The sequence below is a fragment of the Dermacentor variabilis genome, chromosome 1 (assembly GCF_050947875.1).
Source record: "Dermacentor variabilis isolate Ectoservices chromosome 1, ASM5094787v1, whole genome shotgun sequence".
Lineage (NCBI taxonomy): Eukaryota > Metazoa > Arthropoda > Arachnida > Ixodida > Ixodidae > Dermacentor > Dermacentor variabilis.
Window position 1 is genome coordinate 181,763,611 of NC_134568.1, and position 18,557 is coordinate 181,782,167.

Here is an 18,557-nt window from a genome sequence, read left to right on the forward strand (position 1 = left end):
GTGCTCTCTCTGGAGAGTTCGTCTCGTGGTCAGCATCCGTCGTCGCATTCGGGTTGAAGTGGTCACTGCCAGCCGGCTGAACAGCGGGTGTTTGTTGTTCTGCAGTAGCATTCATCTCTCCCCTTGCATCAGGCAAGCTCTGGGAGGAACGGGGTCCCTTCTTTGAAAACTCCTTAGGTTCCCGTGCAAGCCGCTGGTACGGCTTAGAAGCCAAAAAGTCCTCCCACCTGGCAAGACGGGACGCCGTCGACCGAATTTTGGCAGCTGAGTGCTAAGTTAAAGAGAAGAAACTCACAATTAAGACTAAAAAGCGGGTCCCCGAGGAGCTCATGTTCGGGTAGGATAGGATATCCTTCTGCGATGGCGATGGTGGCACACTTCGTCGTCTTTTCCTTTTTTTGCTCTTCTTCTTTACCCTTCTTTGCTGAGATCCCGTTTTAGCGGCATTGTTAACCTTCTGTTGCATGCCACCACGATTTTAACAGGATCGCGTTAAGGAGCCCTTGTCAAAGAAAATCCGGCGTCGGCGTTTAGCACGCGGCGTCGGACGCCGTTTCGACAAAAACAAATTGCGAACCACACATGCTCAGGCCGTTGAAGTGACGCAAGGAATTCACTGAAATATTTGAATTTCTCAAGTTAATTACGTGGATAAATCGTAAACTACTACTTACGCACAACCTGCAGACACGATAGCTCTGGGACTGTAATTTTAATATGCGAGAAAACATAATTCTCTTACGCGAAAACCCTTTTCCAGCGTTTCTACAATGCACAGACCAGAGACGGCGTCCGCCATTTGCGCACGTCGGCGCGTAAATATCTCAGAGTCCACGGAGCGGCGCGCCCGCTTCCTTGAAACATTTCCAGGTCGCACTCGCCTCCGCCGCATCGCGACCGATGCAAGAGGCCGCGTTTCGACCAGAAAGTCCGCCTTCGTGCATAGCGTCCGCCGCGAGCGTTTCCCGGTAAGCATTACGTTACATATGCTGCAGTTGCCGGGAAGCTTGAGAAGCAATCAAGGATCTTTGAATGCTATCGCTTTCCACTCTTCAAGGCGAAGCTTAAGCGTCCTTCAAATTTTCAAGCAGCCGCCGCAAGCTAAGTAATAGAAGCGGATCAATCGCAGACGCCGGCATCAACCTCTTCGTCCTGTTATCTATCTTCACTGCGCTGGCGCGGCCCCATCGAACTCCTCTCCACTTGAGCGTAATCCTCAGCTCTCAGCCAATTAGGCAAGAAAAACTGGTTAATGTAGGCAATGTTAGTCGTTAAGAAAGCAAACAAAAGTGCCCTCCTATAAGCGAGGACAGCGTTTGAGTGGGCTGTTCAGACAACGCCGCGGGTCACCGCCCAATGCTTGCGTCAGCGGTTAAGTAAATTTGAGGTAAGGAAATTGGAATAAAAACACATTGTAATAGTTTTACGTTATAGGGCCCAATGACGCAACCTTGTCATTATTTGCTTGTGTCTACGTTCTTTTCCGCATCGTTGGTAACGGACGCTGTGCTCAACCTGCACGCGGTAGAAACCTTCTCTTACAGGTCTTGCTGTTAGCGGAGGCGGTCACGCAGCATTGCGAATTTGACGCTTCCTTATTTTCTTGCCGATACCATTACACCATGTACATGTACTTGTAAAACAGAGTGGTGCATTGCAATAAGAGTTCAGCTCACTTGGCCAGAACGTAGAGTTCCAAGGCGTTAATGCTGCTCGCGGACACGGCTCAGTGTAATGTCAATTCAGGAAAACGTGTACGCCAAGCTAAGTCTCCCTAATGAGAAGCGAGTGCAGCGACGCGAAGGAGCCCTATGAGGAACTCCACTAAGCAGGCGGAAAGGTTCGTGGGAGAAGCATCGCTCCAGGGCCGACTGCGGCTTCTTCTGACGCAGGGCGAGCGACGCCCGCATACCTCTAGCAAGACCGCCAATGAAAGAGGACGCGTGCCTATTCCGCGGATCGATTAATAATGAATTGACGAAACTCATTAGCGCTAATGCATTTTCAATGAAGTGCGCCGGGATCGCGGTGAAGTTTATCTTCGTTAGCTGGGCTGGCTCATCTATCGTTGGGATCTGTCTAATCTGTGACATCTACGGTTGACACCCCAGCTGGCACCGTGCGGGCCCTTTACGAAGCCGCGAATGCCTAGCTTTCAGCAAGGCCAAGGCCTCCCTTGACCCAAGATGAGAGACAAGAGCGAGACAAATTATTTTTTCCAGAGGAAGTAATTAGTGGGAAAACTGACATCATTTTGCTCGCGCTTAGGTTTCACGAAGTGGATGTCAGGAAACTAATTGTGTTATCCGTTGCCGCATTCTCCCATTTCCATTTAGTAGTATACAGTTGATTATGCAGTCATTCTTTGTATTGAATTTTATTTGAATTCTTATTTTGTTTCTGCTGTTAGCGCGATACGAATGCTATGGGATATTCAAACAGGCCAAAAGCACGGAACTGCCCCCTCCAGTGTACTTTTATTACTCTTGCAGTTGTACTTTCCCTGACCACAAGCAAGACAGAGCTTAGTGATTTCCTAATTATTTCTAAGATTCGAAGGGAAAACAAAATAAAACGGTCAGCGACAGGCTGACAACGGCCAAGCAAAGAGGCCCACTCACCTCAAAGGGAAGTTGATAGGAAAGGCACAGGAATTAGAGACAGAGATAACAAAAGCAAGAACAAAATAAAAAAGGGAGGAACATGCCAATATATACTCGAAGAGCTCGACAAGCAATTAATTACTTGCGCTCAACAGTAGCTTGCGATCGTCAGCAGAAAACAGAGACCTGCGAAACAGCGAAACTCACAGAGTGAAATAAATAAATGAGATGTGGAAGGCGAGGTGGTTAACCGGAATATAAATATCGAGTTTGATACCCTGGACTGGAGAAGGGGATAAGGTTAGACAGAAAGACAGAAGAAATGCGCAGAAAAAGCAATAGGTAAAAAAAAAATCACAACTTTGAGCTAAACATAGCGGCGTCCGGCGCGCTAAGCGACTTAAGCCATGCGAACTTAATAATAAAGAAAAAGATTAAATCAGTCTACCATTCGAATGCCTAGCCTAGATGAATTAAGAAAACTTGGGAATCTGTATTTGAGCCGGGCGGGAAGCACATGCTCTAGGGAGAATGCTTTCTAAAGAAGTATAGTCGAGGCAAAGAAAGTGATATTGAAGCGTGGTACGTTGCTGGGCATGCATGGCAATGCGTTTAATGCACCTGTTCAATCAGGTGAGAAGTCAGCGTCGTCCAAAAGGCGGGAGTATCTTCTTGCGTATTGCATATAATTCAAACAACAACAACATCAAGAACAACTGCATTATTTGCCCTGCGTAATGTTTACCAATTTGCAGGGATGATGGTGTGTCGCAAGTATGGTGTCCGAACGCTGATAGATCAATCTCGTCAATAAATATATTGTTTTCATTTGTGACACATCATTAAATTTTCCTTTATTCTTCATTCCTCCATAGTTGCTTGACAGCTACATATTACTCCAATGCAGGTACGCTGTTTTCCTATTTCTGATGCCGCTAAGATGGTGCGCACTCCTGCATCTCTAAAGGAATCACTGGCATGGCATACAGGACGCAGAAATGCAGTTTTGAGCAGTATACATGCTTCCTCTGTATCATGGGTACTGCAGCTTTCGACATTTTTGCTTTGCCGTGTTAAAGCCCGCGTACTGCTAGACGAGGAGGTATGTGCATATTTATCAGGATATAAAATAAACTCCACGTTAAAAAGTAGAGGGTTTCTTAATGTCTCTCTTAAGAGATGAACGGCGAAAGCCTACTCTTCCTCCTCTTATAATTCGCCTCTTTCTCTTTGACTCTTTTTTCTTTTAGTCATTACTGCTCACTACTAAGTATCTTTAGTCATTTGTAATCAATTGTGGTCATTACAAGCCGTCTTTAGACATGTTGGTCATATCATATTCATTAGTAGTCATTACAAGTCATTTCAGTAATTATTAGTAATTACTGGTCATTACTAAGCATTTTTAATCATTTCTAATGGATTGTTGTTACAAGTTCTCGTTAGACATATTGGTCATTGAGTAGTCCTTAGTAGTCATTACAAGTTATTTCAGTAATTATTAGTCATTACTGCTCACTGCTAAGCATCTTTAGTCATTTGTAATCAATTGTGGTCATTACAAGCGATCGTTAGACACGTCGGTCATATCCTTGTCATCAGTAGTCATTACAAGTCATTTGAGTCATTATTAGTCATTACTTCTCACTAGTAAGCATTTTTAGTCATTTGTAATCAATTGTAGTCATTACAATCCATCGTTAGGTATATTGGTCATTGAGTAGCCATTAGTAGTCATTACAAGTCATCAGTAGTCATTACTACTCATTACTAGACATGTCTAGTCATTTCTAATGAACTGTACTCATTACAAGCCGTCGTTAGGCATATTGGTCATTTCGGAGTCATTAGCAGTCATTATCAGTCACTGCTAGTCATTATTCATCTCTACCAATCTCTATTATAACGTTATCATTCACTAACTGTCAATATCAATAATTTTTCATACTTTAGTCTTTCTTTAATCTGTCCTCATATGGCGTGATGATGTTTCCGCGGACACTCCAGCGGACAGGTCTGCTGATACAAACTTCACCATGAGCCTAGAAAGGCTTTCGCCTTAATAAGCAATACAGTCATCTGTCTGCTCACTGTCAGGAATGCGGCTGCGCGCCAGTCTGTGAGTTGTGCCTTGTTTTTGCAAAGTACAAAAATAAAGATGTGCGAGAGGTGATGGAGGTCCAAGCTATCTGTCGGAATTGTGATACCTGTGTTAGTCCCCATCGGTCGAATTGTTAGATAAGGAGATGACCTTTTTGGATGGTTAAATTTTGGATGATGTGGCGCCAGTGTGCATGGGTTACATGGGTGAATGTTTCCTGAAAATAAAGTTGTTGAAATTAGCTCATTGTGGTGTCTCCGTTCTGTCCTTGTCCGCTGGCGGTAAATATGCTCTCCAAGTCAATTTACCAACACGCCCAACAAATGGCAATGCTAAAACTTTATGTAGTTTGCTTAAGGAGACTACTTAGTCTCACACACACGCCCACATACATACATACATACATACATACATACATACATACATACATACATACATAATACATACGCACACACACACACATACATACATACATACATACATACATACATAATACATACATACATACATACATACACATACACACACACATATATATATATATATATATATATATATATATATATATATATATATATATATATATATATATATATATATATATATATATATATATATATATATATATATATATATATATATATATATATATATATATATATATATATATATATATATATATATGTGTGTGTGTGTGTGTGTGTGTGTGTGTGTGTGTGTGTGTGTGTGTGTGTGTGTGTGTGTGTGTGTGTGTGTGTGTGTGTGTGTGCAGTAAAACACGTTGTGGGGCTAGTTGGTGCATAACTTACAATAGAATAAGCGCCAAAATTGACGACACACAAGAAGGAATACGGACAGGACAAGGCGCTTCCTGTCCTGTCCCTTGTCGCCTTGTCCTGTCCGTATTCGTTCTTGTGTGTCGTCAATTTTGGCGCTTATTCTATTGTAAAATGTGTGTGTGTGTGTGTGTGAAGGTATTCGTATCTACATTTAGCTCAGTTCTGGGACGTACAAGAAATCCCTTGTACTCGAGATGCTGTCGACAGATCACGTTTATTGCATTCTTGCACAATTATCGAAAGGCAGGCATGTAGACGACTGTTGCACTCATCGATAGTGCATTAGATTGCGTCAGGCGTGGGGCGACATCGCAGTTTTTTTTTGCCTTTTTATACTAGGTGCCTCGAATGTGGAATGCCCGGAGACAGAATGCAATAGAGAAAGCAGACTACAGACATAAAGCATCCAATGTCAGCATGCGTGCTTCCAAGGTCGGCGCCAAATTGGTTTATGGAGCGAGCCGGGGAGAACTGCCCAGACCCAATTTTTTGTAAGCTGACGCCAAGAGTGAGCCTCCTTAGCAAGGACATGGGGAAAACAAAAGGAAAGGGACGGTGTTCAGCGCATGGAAGCGGCAGCAGATTTCAGTGACAAACAGATGAGACGAAGATGCGGGATAACAAAGCCTTCACCACGGGAGATTTTCCGATGCAGAATGGCGCGCGCAAACCTTGACGATGCCCAAGGACCGGTCGACATCACGCTTGCTTTGCCTGCGACGTTGAGACAGCCAGACGCGGTCGTATGCCCCAGAAACTTTATGGCTTTTCTTGTTCTGACTTCCTTTGCGAAGTAGTTGTCCCTCCGCTGTAAATCTTTTCTAGGTAAACTTCGTTCTATTTGGATGTTCCGCACGCCACATGATGCATCGCTTTGTTTACTGTCCGAAGTGAAGGTTTCACAAGTGAAACAGCACCACCTTTGCGTAGCTTTGCATCTTTTGCATCTTTTGCACCTTTTGCACCTTTTAAGCTTCGCACCTTTTGATTTCTTTCGTTTCCCTCTCTTCTTATCCTGCAACCTTCAAAAAGTTATCGAGGTCACACGCATTTTTTGTGGACGCGTCCTTCTCGTGCTCGTCGTTCTCTAAATGCAGCCACGCACTTTCAGTGGAGGGAATATGCTATTGTACTCTAGGACATAGGTTATCACATTTTGCTCGGAAACGTGGAGCCACGTATCAAGCGCTACGACTCGCTATTTGAAATATTATCCCATGAGAAAAATGTGAAGAAGGATTGTCTTTAACTTTGACGGGGGTGGACGCACGTACCTCGAAAATGAATGGCGAAGTTTTCACAAATATGCGTGTGATGAATGCACTTTTGTAACGCTTCTATCCCTTCTATATGCGCGTATAATGAAGAAATACGAGGCTAAACAGAAAATATTTGCCCCCCCCCTTTTCTTTAGCTAAATTAGGGCTGTAAATGCGAAGTCAACATATCCATTCCCCGCGGTGGGCGTTTCTCAGACTGGCCCGGCCCTTGTCTGTCGGTAGCTCCGTGGCACGGCGCTGCTGTCAGTTGTTGAAGATGGCGGTTGAGCTTCACACGTCTACGGCGTACGAGTAACGAAGTGTGATTCGTTTTGTATGGAGCAAGGGACGAACGCTCATCGAAATACACAGGAAAATGCAGCCCACGTATGGGGAAAGGTGTCCCGCTTTGAGAAGTGTGAGGTGGTGGTGTTGTGTGTTCCCAAAAGGCCGTGAAATCTTTCATGACAATGAGCGTTCCGGTGGGCCGCGTGCGTCTTCTGGGATCGCCGAGGACCACTCCTGGTGGATTTTATGCCACAAGGTGCAACCATCAGTGCCGACAGTTAGTGTTCCAGACTGTCACGTCTACTGGCTGCCAACAGGCGAAAACGCCCAGAAATTCGCCATTTGACAACGCGGTTATCCTCCACAACAATGCGGGGCCACATGGGGCAATCAGAAGCGCCGACAAGCTCCAGTCATTAGAGTGGCAGACTCTGGGCCAACCACGATACAGTACGGACCTCGGCCCTAGTGATTTCCACGTTTTCGGTCCGCTGAAGAAGTTCCGGGCAGGACAGGGATTCACGTGCAACGATGAAGCCAAGACAGCAGTCCGACAGTAGTTCCACAGTCAACCGGACGAATTCTACCACAGGGGCATCTAAATTTTAGTGCTGAGATAAAACAAATATGTGAACCCATATGCGGACTATGTGGAAGAATAGCGTATAAGGTACGTAGAATAGTACGTATATTTGTGATGACCTGTATGCACCTTATTATGGCTAATAAAATACAGCGGCAAATACTTTCTGATTCGTCCTTGTATATGCTCGAGTAATATTTACGTATAGGAAGACCCTCCATTTCGGTCAAGTAACAAACGCCATCCGTAAAGTGCATGCACGAAGAAATAAAAGAATGATATGTCAATTGAAAAATTTTGCAAGTAGAGCTGTGTATTTTTTGAACAGAGGAGGAACCAGTAGTTTATAGCAAAAATTCTCAGAAGGTCCTCTACCACTCCCACCTCAGCAGTAAATATATAACGACGCATGGTAATTTGCTTCCAAGCAGTTACGCAGTAGACCAGACGACCCAACTGAAAGAAATACAAAGAAAGAAGGTCCATATTCAACGAAAGTTCTCGCACAAGAATTATTATAATGGCAGACGCTATAGCCAATCATGACGTCGAACATATGATTACTGAAGGCGACCGGCCTGTAGCAAACATCCCTTTCGAACGAAAAGCTTTTTCGAATTCGGCCAAAAATTCTTTGAGCTGTCATCGACTTCCTGTGTCGAACATGTCGGAAATAAAGGCCCGACGCATGCCTTCTTTTTCTTCTTATTTTTCTCAGTTGCTTAGCAACGAAGTACTTAGAATGATGAGGCTTAGAATAAATACGCTTAAGGTCCAACCACACGTAGCACGGGATACGCGTCTCCCAGTACGTACGCGGGTGATGAAGCAAAGGGCGGCCAGCCACAAGATACGCGCACATGTGCGTGCTTCTCTGTTCCTGCCACAGGGTTGACAGAGTAACGTAACTTTCTGCCGCCCCCTGCTACCCTTCCTTTCCCTTGGAATCCAGTCAGTAACCCTTAATGACCATCGGTTATCTTCCCTCCTCATTACATCTCCTGCCCATGCCTATTTATTTTTGTTGATTTCAACTAAGATGTCATTAACTCGCGTTTGTTCCCTTACCCAATACGCTCTTTTCTAATCCCTTAACGTTACACCCATCATTCTTCTTTCCATAGCTCCTTGCGTCGTCCTCAATTTAAGGAAAACACTTTTCGTATGCCTCCAGGTTTCGGCCCCATACGTTAGTACTCGTAAGACACAGCTGTTATACACTTTTCTCTTGAGGGATAGTGGCAACCTGCTGTTCATGATCCGAGAATGCCTGCCAAACGCACACCAGCCCAGGCTTATTCTTCTGATTATTTCAGTCTCATGATCCGGATCTGTGGTCACTACCTGCCCTAAGTAGATGTATTCCCTTACCACTTCCAGTGCCTCGCTACCTATTGTAAACTGCTGTTCTCTTCCGAGACTGTTAAACATTACTTTAGTTTTCTGCAGATTAATTTTTAGACCCACCCTTCAACTTTGCCTCTCCTGGTCAGTGAGTATGCATTGCAATTGGTTTCCTGAGTTACTAAGCAAGGCAATATCCTCAGCCAATCGCAAGTTACTAAGGTATTCTCCATCAACTTTTATCCCCAATTCTTCCAACTCCAGGTCTCTGAACACCTCCTGTAAACACGCTGTGAATAGCATTGGAGAGATCGTATCTCCCTGTCTGACGCCTTTCTTTATCGGGATTTTGTTGCTTTCTTTATGGAGGACTACGGTGATTGTGGAGCCGCTATAGATATATTGCAGTATTTTTACATACGGCTCGTCTACACCCTGATTCCGTAATGCATCCAAGACTGCTGAGGTTTCGACTGAATCAAACGCTTTTTCGTAATCAATGAAAGCTATATATAAGGGTTGGTTATATTCTGCACATTTCTCTATCACCTGATTGATAGTGTGAATATGGTCTATTTTTGAGTAGCCTTTACGAAATCCTGCCTGGTCCTTTGGTTGACAGAAGTCTAAGGTGTTCCTGATTCTATTTGCGATTACCTTAGTAAATACTTTGTAGGCAACGGACAGTAAGCTGATCGGTCTATAATTTTTCAAGTCTTTGGCGTCCCCTTTCTTATGGTTTAGGATTATGTTAGCGTTCTTTCAAGATTCCGGTACGCTCGAGGTCATGAGGCATTGCGTATATAGGGTGGCCAGTTTCTCTAGAACAATCTGCCCACCATCCTTCAACAAATCTGCTGTTACCTGATCCTCGCCAGCTGCCTTCCCCCTTTGCATAGCTCCCAAGGCGTTCTGTACTTCTTCCGCCGTTACTTGTGGGATTTCAAATTCCTCTAGACTATTCTCTCTCACATTATCGTCGTGGGTGCTACTGGTACTGTATAAATCTCTATAGAATTTCTCAGCCACTTGAACTATCTCATCCATATTAGTATTGATATTGCCGGCTTTGTCTCTCAACGCATATATCTGACTCTTGAAAATTCCTAGTTTCTTCTTCACTGCTTTTAGGCTGCCTCCATTCCTGAGAGCAAGTTCAGTTCTATCCATATTATAGTTCCTTATGTCAGCTGTATTACGCTTCTTGATTAACTTAGAAAGTTCTGCCAGTTCTATTCTAGCTGTAGGGTTAGAGGCTTTCATACATTGGCGTTTCTTGATCAGATCTTTCGTCTCCTGCAGTAGCTTACTGGTATCCTGTCTAACGAAGTTACCACCGACTTCTATTGCACACTCCTTAATGATGCCCATAAGATTGTCGTTCATTGCTTCAACACTAAGGTCCTCTCCCTGAGTTAAAGCCGAATACCTGTTCTGTAGCTTGATGCGGAATTCCTCTAGTTTGCCTCTTACCGCTAACTCATTGATTGGCTTCTTATGTACCAGTTTCTTCCGTTCCCTCCTCAAGTCTAGGCTAATTCGAGTTCTTACCGTCCTATGGTCACTGCAGCGCACCTTGCCGAGCACGTCCGCATCTTGTATGATGCCAGGGTTAGCGCAGAGTATGAAGTATATTTCATTTCAAATCTCGCCATTTGCGCTCCTCCACGTCCACTTTCGGCTTACCCGCTTGCGGAAGAAGGTATTAATTATCCGCATATTATTCTGTTCTGCAAACTCTACTAATAACTCTCCCCTGCTATTCCTAGAGCTTATGCCATATTCCCACGCTCACTTGTCTCCAGCATGTTTCTTGCCTACCCTGGCATTGAAGTCGCCCATCAGTATAGTGTATTTTGTTTTCACTTTACTCATCGGCGATCCCACGTCTTCATAAAAGGTTTCGACTTCCTGGTCATCATGACTGGATGTAGGGGCGTAGACCTGTGCGACCTTCAATTTGTACCTCTTATTAAGTTCCCAACAAGACCTGTCACCCTCTCGTTAATGATATAGAATTCCTGTATGTTACCAGTTATATCCTTATTAATCAGGAATCCGACTCCTAGTTGTCTCTCCGCTAAACCCCGGTAGCACAGGACGCGCCCGCTTTTTAGCACTATATATGCTTCTTTTGTCCTCCTAACCTCACTGAGCCCTATTATATCCCATTTACTACCCTATAATTCCTCCAATAAACTGCTAGAATCGCCTCACTAGATAACGTTCTAACGGTAAACGTTGCCAGGTTCAGATTCCAATGGCGGCCTGTACGGAACCAGGGATTCTTAGCACCCTCTGCTGCGTCACAGATCTGACCGCCGTCGTGGTCAGTTGCTTCCAAGCTGCTGGGGATTGAGGGCCGGGGTTTGATTGTTGTATTCATATAGGAGGTTGTGGCCAAGTACTGTACCAGGGTGGCCAATCCTGCTCTGGTGAGAGAGTGCGTTACCGGTTCTGGTCACCGGGATCAGGCCGCACTCCAGGCCTGTTTATGCAATTTTCTCAATCACCCTCAAACAAATGGCTTAACAGAGTGATTTTATCGCACACTAAAAGCTATGATATCAATGTATATCGGGCCAAACCACGACAACTGGGGCAAACTTTTTGTGTCGTTTGCTCACAACACCGCTATCCAACGAACTACGGGGTACTCACCTTTCTACCTAGTTTACGGGCGTTCACCAACATTCACCATCGACGCTGCTTTCTTCAATGCTCCAACGAACACCTAGGCTAGTATACCCGAACAGTTCGTCTCGAGACTTGAGGAATGCCGTCAACATGCTCGCTTCAACGCTGAACTTAGTCAGCTTGATCGCAAGCTACGTTACGACATCTCTCGACGCGACGTCTCCTTTCGTCCTGGAGTGGAAGTGCTCCTTTGGACTCCCATTCGGACACCCCGTTTGTGTGAGAAGTTTTAATCCTGCTTCCTTGGACCCTACATTATTCATGTGCAAATATCCCCGGTGAACTATCGCGTTACTCCCGTAGACGTTTCTTCGTACCATGGTTATCGTGGTTCGGAGGTTGTTCACGTTTCGCGCCTCAAACGATTCGTTCGGCGTGTCTCTCCTGGCTAAGTCACAGCCTGGCTGGCCGCTTGCGCGCGCGGGGAAATTAGTGAGCATTATTCATACGCTTCGTATTATCATCTGTACATACTCAGCATCACTGTTTTTGGGACCTGGTGGTGGGGCTCTCACTTGGGAGAATAAAGCAGTCTGACCACCTAAACCTTGTCTCACAATATATATATATATATATATATATATATATATATATATATATATATATATATATGCAAAGAGCACTTACAAAAGAAACGCTTTGTGAATTCGGCCCTTGGCTATTTGTGTGGTGCAGGCAGAGCGTGTGATGTGATAGGCGCGATCTGCGATGCCGTCTTAGCTGACGACTCTGGCTAATCTAAGATGAACGGTGAGTGTTGTTTTGCTTGAATATTCAGCTGTTTTCATGGCCTAAGATGAAGCTTTAGCTCGAGCCCAGCTCCGGCGCGGCCCGTTCAAATACATGTAAAACGCAAAAGCCTTTTTATGAGATAACCCCTGGACCGATTTTAATGACATTTTTGCATTTCAGAGAGAAAGTTAAATTGTAGCGACTGTTTAAGCGGAATTTCGATTTAGGGACTGAAATTCGTTAAAAGTATTTTCAAATATTCAAAAGTTCGAAAAAGATACGGGCACGAAATTTATAAATTAATAGCTCTGCATCAAGAACAGATTTTGCCGTTCTGTAAACGCCATCCATTAGACCATTCAAAGCGGAAAAACTCGATATGAGAATTTATATCTTACGTGAATTTGTTTCGTTGTATAGAAGGGTTCTGCAAAAGCTGTATTTCCATATTGCTGAATTTTTTTCAGATTCATCTGTAACATATTAATTTTGCCCGCTTTATATGTACTATCAGACGCAATTCACAGAATTAGGATATCATTTTTTCAGTACCGATATAGAGAGTGGTAAACTTAATTTCGTTTTGTGAAATTTTTATAAAAAATTTACAATCTAAATAAATTTGAAACCAATAGTCACTAGATTTTAGGTTTTTCTTTTAAATGCAAATAAACCTCGCCAATTTTGGTGCAGTGGTTGCCGAGAAAAAGGAATTCTCCTTTTACGTGTATTTACATAGGAGCACCCGAGCTAAAGCTTCTTCTTAAGTGTAGTAATATCGGAAACAGAATTGTTATCGCGTGATGTACACACCGGGTTTGCTCGTTTGCAATACTCAAGCATGGTGATGATAATATAAGGAGTTTTAGGGTGCAAGGGCTAAGTATCGCCAAATAGCGCCTCAGACATGGTGAGGAACCTTTCAAACGAACAGACACGTTGCTTGGCGGTGTCCAGTAGCAGCTGCCGTGTTGCCTGATCTGCGTTTCATCTCGCCGAAACATTTTCCAGTGTGTTCACACTTGTGCCATGTCTACACACACACACACTCTCTAATGCTTGTCTTGTGACAAAGCCTGCTACGATAACGTACCAGCGAATACTTTTCGTCATGGGGTCACTATTCTTGCTTACCAATAATTTACTTCATCAACCAGTCGCGATTTCATATCTTCCTTGCTTATCTAGTGTATGCTCAGGTCAAGTTGTACACGAGCTTTTCTAGCTCGTGTACAACCCGTTGATTTGTAGAATAGTCGCCGTGGCAGCGTTTGACATCGAACTCTTTCTCAAGAAGCTATCGTCTGTAAAAAAAAAAAAAGGAAAGAAAGCTCATGCAGTTCTGTCTACCATAGGGATACGCTGAAATGCCCTCAGACGACAGTCGCACATCGAGAGTCGCATAGAGCGACAGCACCAGTGCATCACGTAAAACAGGTCATTAGCCATCCTCGAGCAGACGGCAAGCGAACCGTGCCCCTTGCCTAAAATAACGAAACACTAAAACAGGGAAGGGATTCATGCGTAAGTTAGTTTCCAGGTTTGAAAGTGTTCTCGAACCACAAAAAAAAAGCCTTCAAATTCTCGAGGTTTCGTACATCTATACAAAATGGTCTAAGTAAATTTATGACTGCATAGAAGCCGCTCTCCTGCGGTTCACTTGAGCGGTTCTGAGCGCACAAAAATAACAACTACAGCGCAAACGCGTACCTCTTCCTGGCGTCTTGGCGTTGCACCGCTATTTTTCTTTTTTTCCTGCTTTACAAAGCGCCTTGTGCTTGTTTCGATGCCTAGGCATTCCGCACCAACGCTCGCAATAAGCGCGCCGCTCAGGCAGAGAAGAAAGCCGCAAGGTTTTCCACTCACGTTCGAGCTGGAGGCGGAGGGAGGAGGTGGGGGACGCCACAAGTTCAGAGTTGAAGGCTTGGCACGTGAGCCGGGCCTCGTGGTGCCATCTTTGGAGCTTGTCCAACGTCGCCCAGCTACGCGTGACGCCGTCCCGGGCATCTGACGAGCCTTCCGTGGCCTCAAGAGGCGTGGGCTGCGACCCGCCCGAAAGCGAGAGACTCCACCGCAGGCTGGGCCGTGGCTTGCCTGCATTGAAATGAGTGAAAGTCGCACGCGGAATTCTCAAATGGTTGTCTGCGAGAACGGCGCTCCAACGAAGCCGCTCGAGGATTCCGCCCCATTGAGAATCGCCTGCTCAAGGGCTGGCTGCAATTCGAGCGAGCTCCCGCCAAACTGTCCACAGTACGACGAAACGGTGAACGACGCAGCCGTGTTGCGTGCCGGGTTGGCGGCTCTGCAGCTACAGCATCGTCCAGAGTCCTTTCTTTGATTCAGGGTTTCATTGTTTAGCTACACCGGTTTTCTAAGGTCCATACATTGTTCGCAGTAAAGTAACGCTTTTACGGGGTGCCAGCTCTCCAGAAGTGCCTATTTAAATTTTGATCAACTTCTGTGTTTTCACATGCATCCGCAAGAGGCGGTTAGCATGCTTGCATATCCTTGCACGCCTAAACACCAAAGGGGCAGTGCTTAAAGGGACACTAAAGGCAAATATTAAGCCAAGCTAAAGTGATAGATTAGTGTTCGAGAATCTATAAGACGTCAATATTATCGCGAACAGAGCCTTAATAATAGAGAAATTGAGGTAAAAGCACGACATGGTTAGAGACTCCCCCGGGACATTCAAGCACTTGCCCCCCGATGACGAAAGCACTCCTCAATTAAATTCTGTCACTAGCAGTCAACTACTCATTGCACAAAACATCCTCGTATTGTATTATAAGGCAAAACAAAATGCTACTCACCCCGGTATATATTATGTTTAGACAAACGAACTCATTGAAATTACCCTTGTCAAAGACGCGGGCGGTCGAACGGTTTCGTTTTCTCTCGACTGCGCGCCGCCCGCGCCTTCGCATGTGAGTAGTTGCCGCGTAGTGCTGCGCTGGTTTTGCTGGCTCGCGGAACTCGAACAAACTGCAAGTAGCGGAGAATTCAACTTCCATGTGATGTCGCGAGATGCCCCAACGGTCTACACCACTTGGACAAAAAGCAGCTGCAGCGGGGAATCAGCCGCTCCCATTTTATCTGTCTTGGCTCGGTACCGCCGTCTGTCGGGCGCCGCTTCACTCACCGACAGCAGAAAATGGCGTTGATGGCGTATGCAACGTCACCACTCCTGCGGTTGTGTGGCGGGAGATTTGAATTTCGAGAAAGGTATTCGGACCACTCACATGGAATTTTCTCGTAAACTAAGTCTTTTCTTGGCACAAAACGACCGTTGCGAGGTTTCTGGAATGGTATTTAAACAGTCCACGTCGACTTAGTATTAGCCTTTAGTGTCTCTTTAACAAATAAACCATTTCCTAAAATGTTATGGGAGGAATATGGTTACCGACTACGTTCCCAAACCTAACTGGATTTCCTACTGCACCCGGAAACCATTCAAAGTTGGGAGAATATTCTTTCAAGTCTCGAAAGCTGGTCGATTGCAGAGGGACAAAAAAAAAAAAAAAAGAAGGGGGGCGGGAAAGAAAAGGAAAGCCCGGGTTTTCTTGAGCAAGTAGGAACGTGTATCATCGTTTGTCTGCTCACTGAAAACTAATTAAAGAACTTTTAACTAATGCAGTGATTTACGCGTCACTCCCCTACGCCTTGGCCACAAGAAACGCCGTTCAGTGAAAGACGTCTATTTCCGGTCGAGCAGTTTGGAACAGACGATCCCATTACCAGGGAAAGGGGCTAGAACAAATTTTGGCAGTGTTTTCAAGGCACCCGAACTAGGCAGTACTATCGGCTAAGAACCCTGAGAAGGCGATCGCGTTATTAGGGACACGTTGGCTCCTTGCCACAGAAGAAACCCCCGGATGCAAGGGTATGCGCTGCCACCATAATAACCGACAGAGATTGGAGGTGTGATACCTTTCCGCTGTCGTTCAATGTGGCGGTCGGCTACTGACAACTTGGTGTGTTTCCTGCACCATTAAAAACACACTACGCAAAGCAGTGGCGCTCCTGTAAGCAGCTTCCCCAAAGCGTCTCTGTATCAGTCAGTGACGATCTTAAAGCTCCATTGCATTGTTTCTCCTGTTGTTTTCGAGACCTATGTCTCGAAAGTTGTGCTAATCTTAGGTTTCCGCTAGGCAGACATGACTCCACTATATGCAGCTGCGTCCATTTCACAATCTCAGGATGTGCCCCACAGGGAATAATTCTTAAGTTTGTGAATCTATTTAGTGAGATAGCTTCACATGGAAATTTACCGTGCAAGTGATGTCCGCTTAGGCAGTTTATCCGCGCTATCTGCACCACGCGAGTTAAAGAAAATTAAGCAAACACCCGTTATATACAGAGCCTTCGAAGTTAAACTATAAGTATATTGAATAAAAAAGGGCTTTCTAATTTAGGGTGTATACTTATATTACAAACTTGAATACGTGCCTTTATAGAGATGATAGAGGTGTCATAAAAGTTGTAATTGTCTTCATATACACATGCATTCAAGTTTTTTAATATAAACTTTGACCGGAGCCCCTAATTCAAAAGAAACGATTCATTACAAATTTGTATGTATGTATTTCTTCACTTTATTTGTTCGAGATAATTGTGTCCGCAAAAGTTAATGAACCAGCTGTGAAAGCAACATTTCTCTACCTCCACCATAGTCTCTTTTATTTATTTAATGGTTAAGGCCATGTATAATACATCGACAAGTACACAGACCACGAAATGCAACACGGTAGAAAAATGTGCAAGTGTCACTACTTTAAAACAAAAATTAAATGCTGCATACAATGTTTCCCACCCGACAAAACATTACATTCATTACTTATTTCTGCATTGATCGACAGCATGACTGGCCTACAAGAACGCTCTCTGATGTGCCCGTATTTGAGCGGAGTAGAAATTTCTCAAGAAAGAAATATTTCCTGAATGAGATGGTGGCTTACACAAGCCTTGAAACCTCTTAGTCTTAGCTGAATGCATTCAACAGTGGAACGTATCTTTTTTGTTGGCGAGTTGGATGACGAAAGTATTGGGGTCTGGCTGGAATAGAGTGCGAAGGCGGAGTGTGCGGTCGTTGCAATAGTTGATGGAACACGTGCTGCGATAAGATGTATGCTAACAAACAACGCTCGCGCTGTAAAATACAGCACGCTATTCTTACCGTACAAGGGTATTCCTAAATGTATCAACAATTCCTTGTCTCCATTATGTTTGATGATGTATTGTTGCATGCCATATTAGTCTTTCGGGATAAGCACACGTGTATGCGTTTTCTAAACGTATAAAACAAAGACTCCAAAGAACTAAAGGCATTGGAATATTTGGCAATGTACATTGCAATTTACATCGCGATTGAGCATAAAGTGATAAATTGAGAGGTAAAACGAAGTATACACTATAAAGCGAAAACATAGCGAAAAAACTAATTTTCTAGGCGCTCCAGAGCTCACTGACCATACTTGTTCCAATAAAAGGCATCACATAACTGCATCGCTCATGCACAGGCGCAGAAGTGGTTGAAAAACAGAAGGAACGTAAGCCCCTTGTACACCTATCATGACACGATTGGTGAACAGAGCACGTGTCCTTTTCCTGGCAGGGAACCTTATCGTGTTGCATGAGCGTTGAGACTACACGACAGTAACTTGTCTCTGCTAACATCTTGGGCATTCCGTTCCGGTTGGATGGGATAGTGACCATCTTAAAAAATATAAGGCCTTACCTCAGCCTAGGAAGCGCTTAGACCTGAGGTCGTGAAGAAACGGGTTAAGAAAAAATTTTCCTTTTGTTCCCGCCGGCTGCCACACAAGGCGGTATCATTAAGCATCCTTGAATAGAGGTAGCGGGGAAGTGTTGATGGATCTGCTTCAGACCCTCAAATATTGTGGCACAGAGGAGCAAGAACCAGAAATGGAGTGCATGGCCACGTTTTTCCTGATATTTATAGCACTAACTTTTTATTTGACTGCAAGATATTTCCCGTGCCAGGCCTGAGACTTTCATTCCTCATAGAAGCAACTGTAACATCGCAAAATTTCAGTTTCTCGTTTTCCTTTTTGTGTATAACAACCAGAAGAAAGTGGAATGGGGCACACC

At 44.5% G+C, this 18,557-nt stretch overlaps 1 protein-coding gene across 1 annotated transcript in view; it reads right to left on the bottom strand.

Annotated features, from left to right (window-relative positions):
* LOC142590478 (hemicentin-1-like) overlaps positions 1 to 18,557 on the bottom strand; it is a 113,223-nt gene that overhangs the window by 72,320 nt on the left and 22,346 nt on the right. The window contains exon 4 of the mRNA XM_075702664.1: positions 14,313 to 14,540. Within this exon, the coding sequence (XP_075558779.1) occupies positions 14,313 to 14,540 (228 nt within the window). The remainder of the gene's footprint in view (positions 1 to 14,312; positions 14,541 to 18,557) is intronic.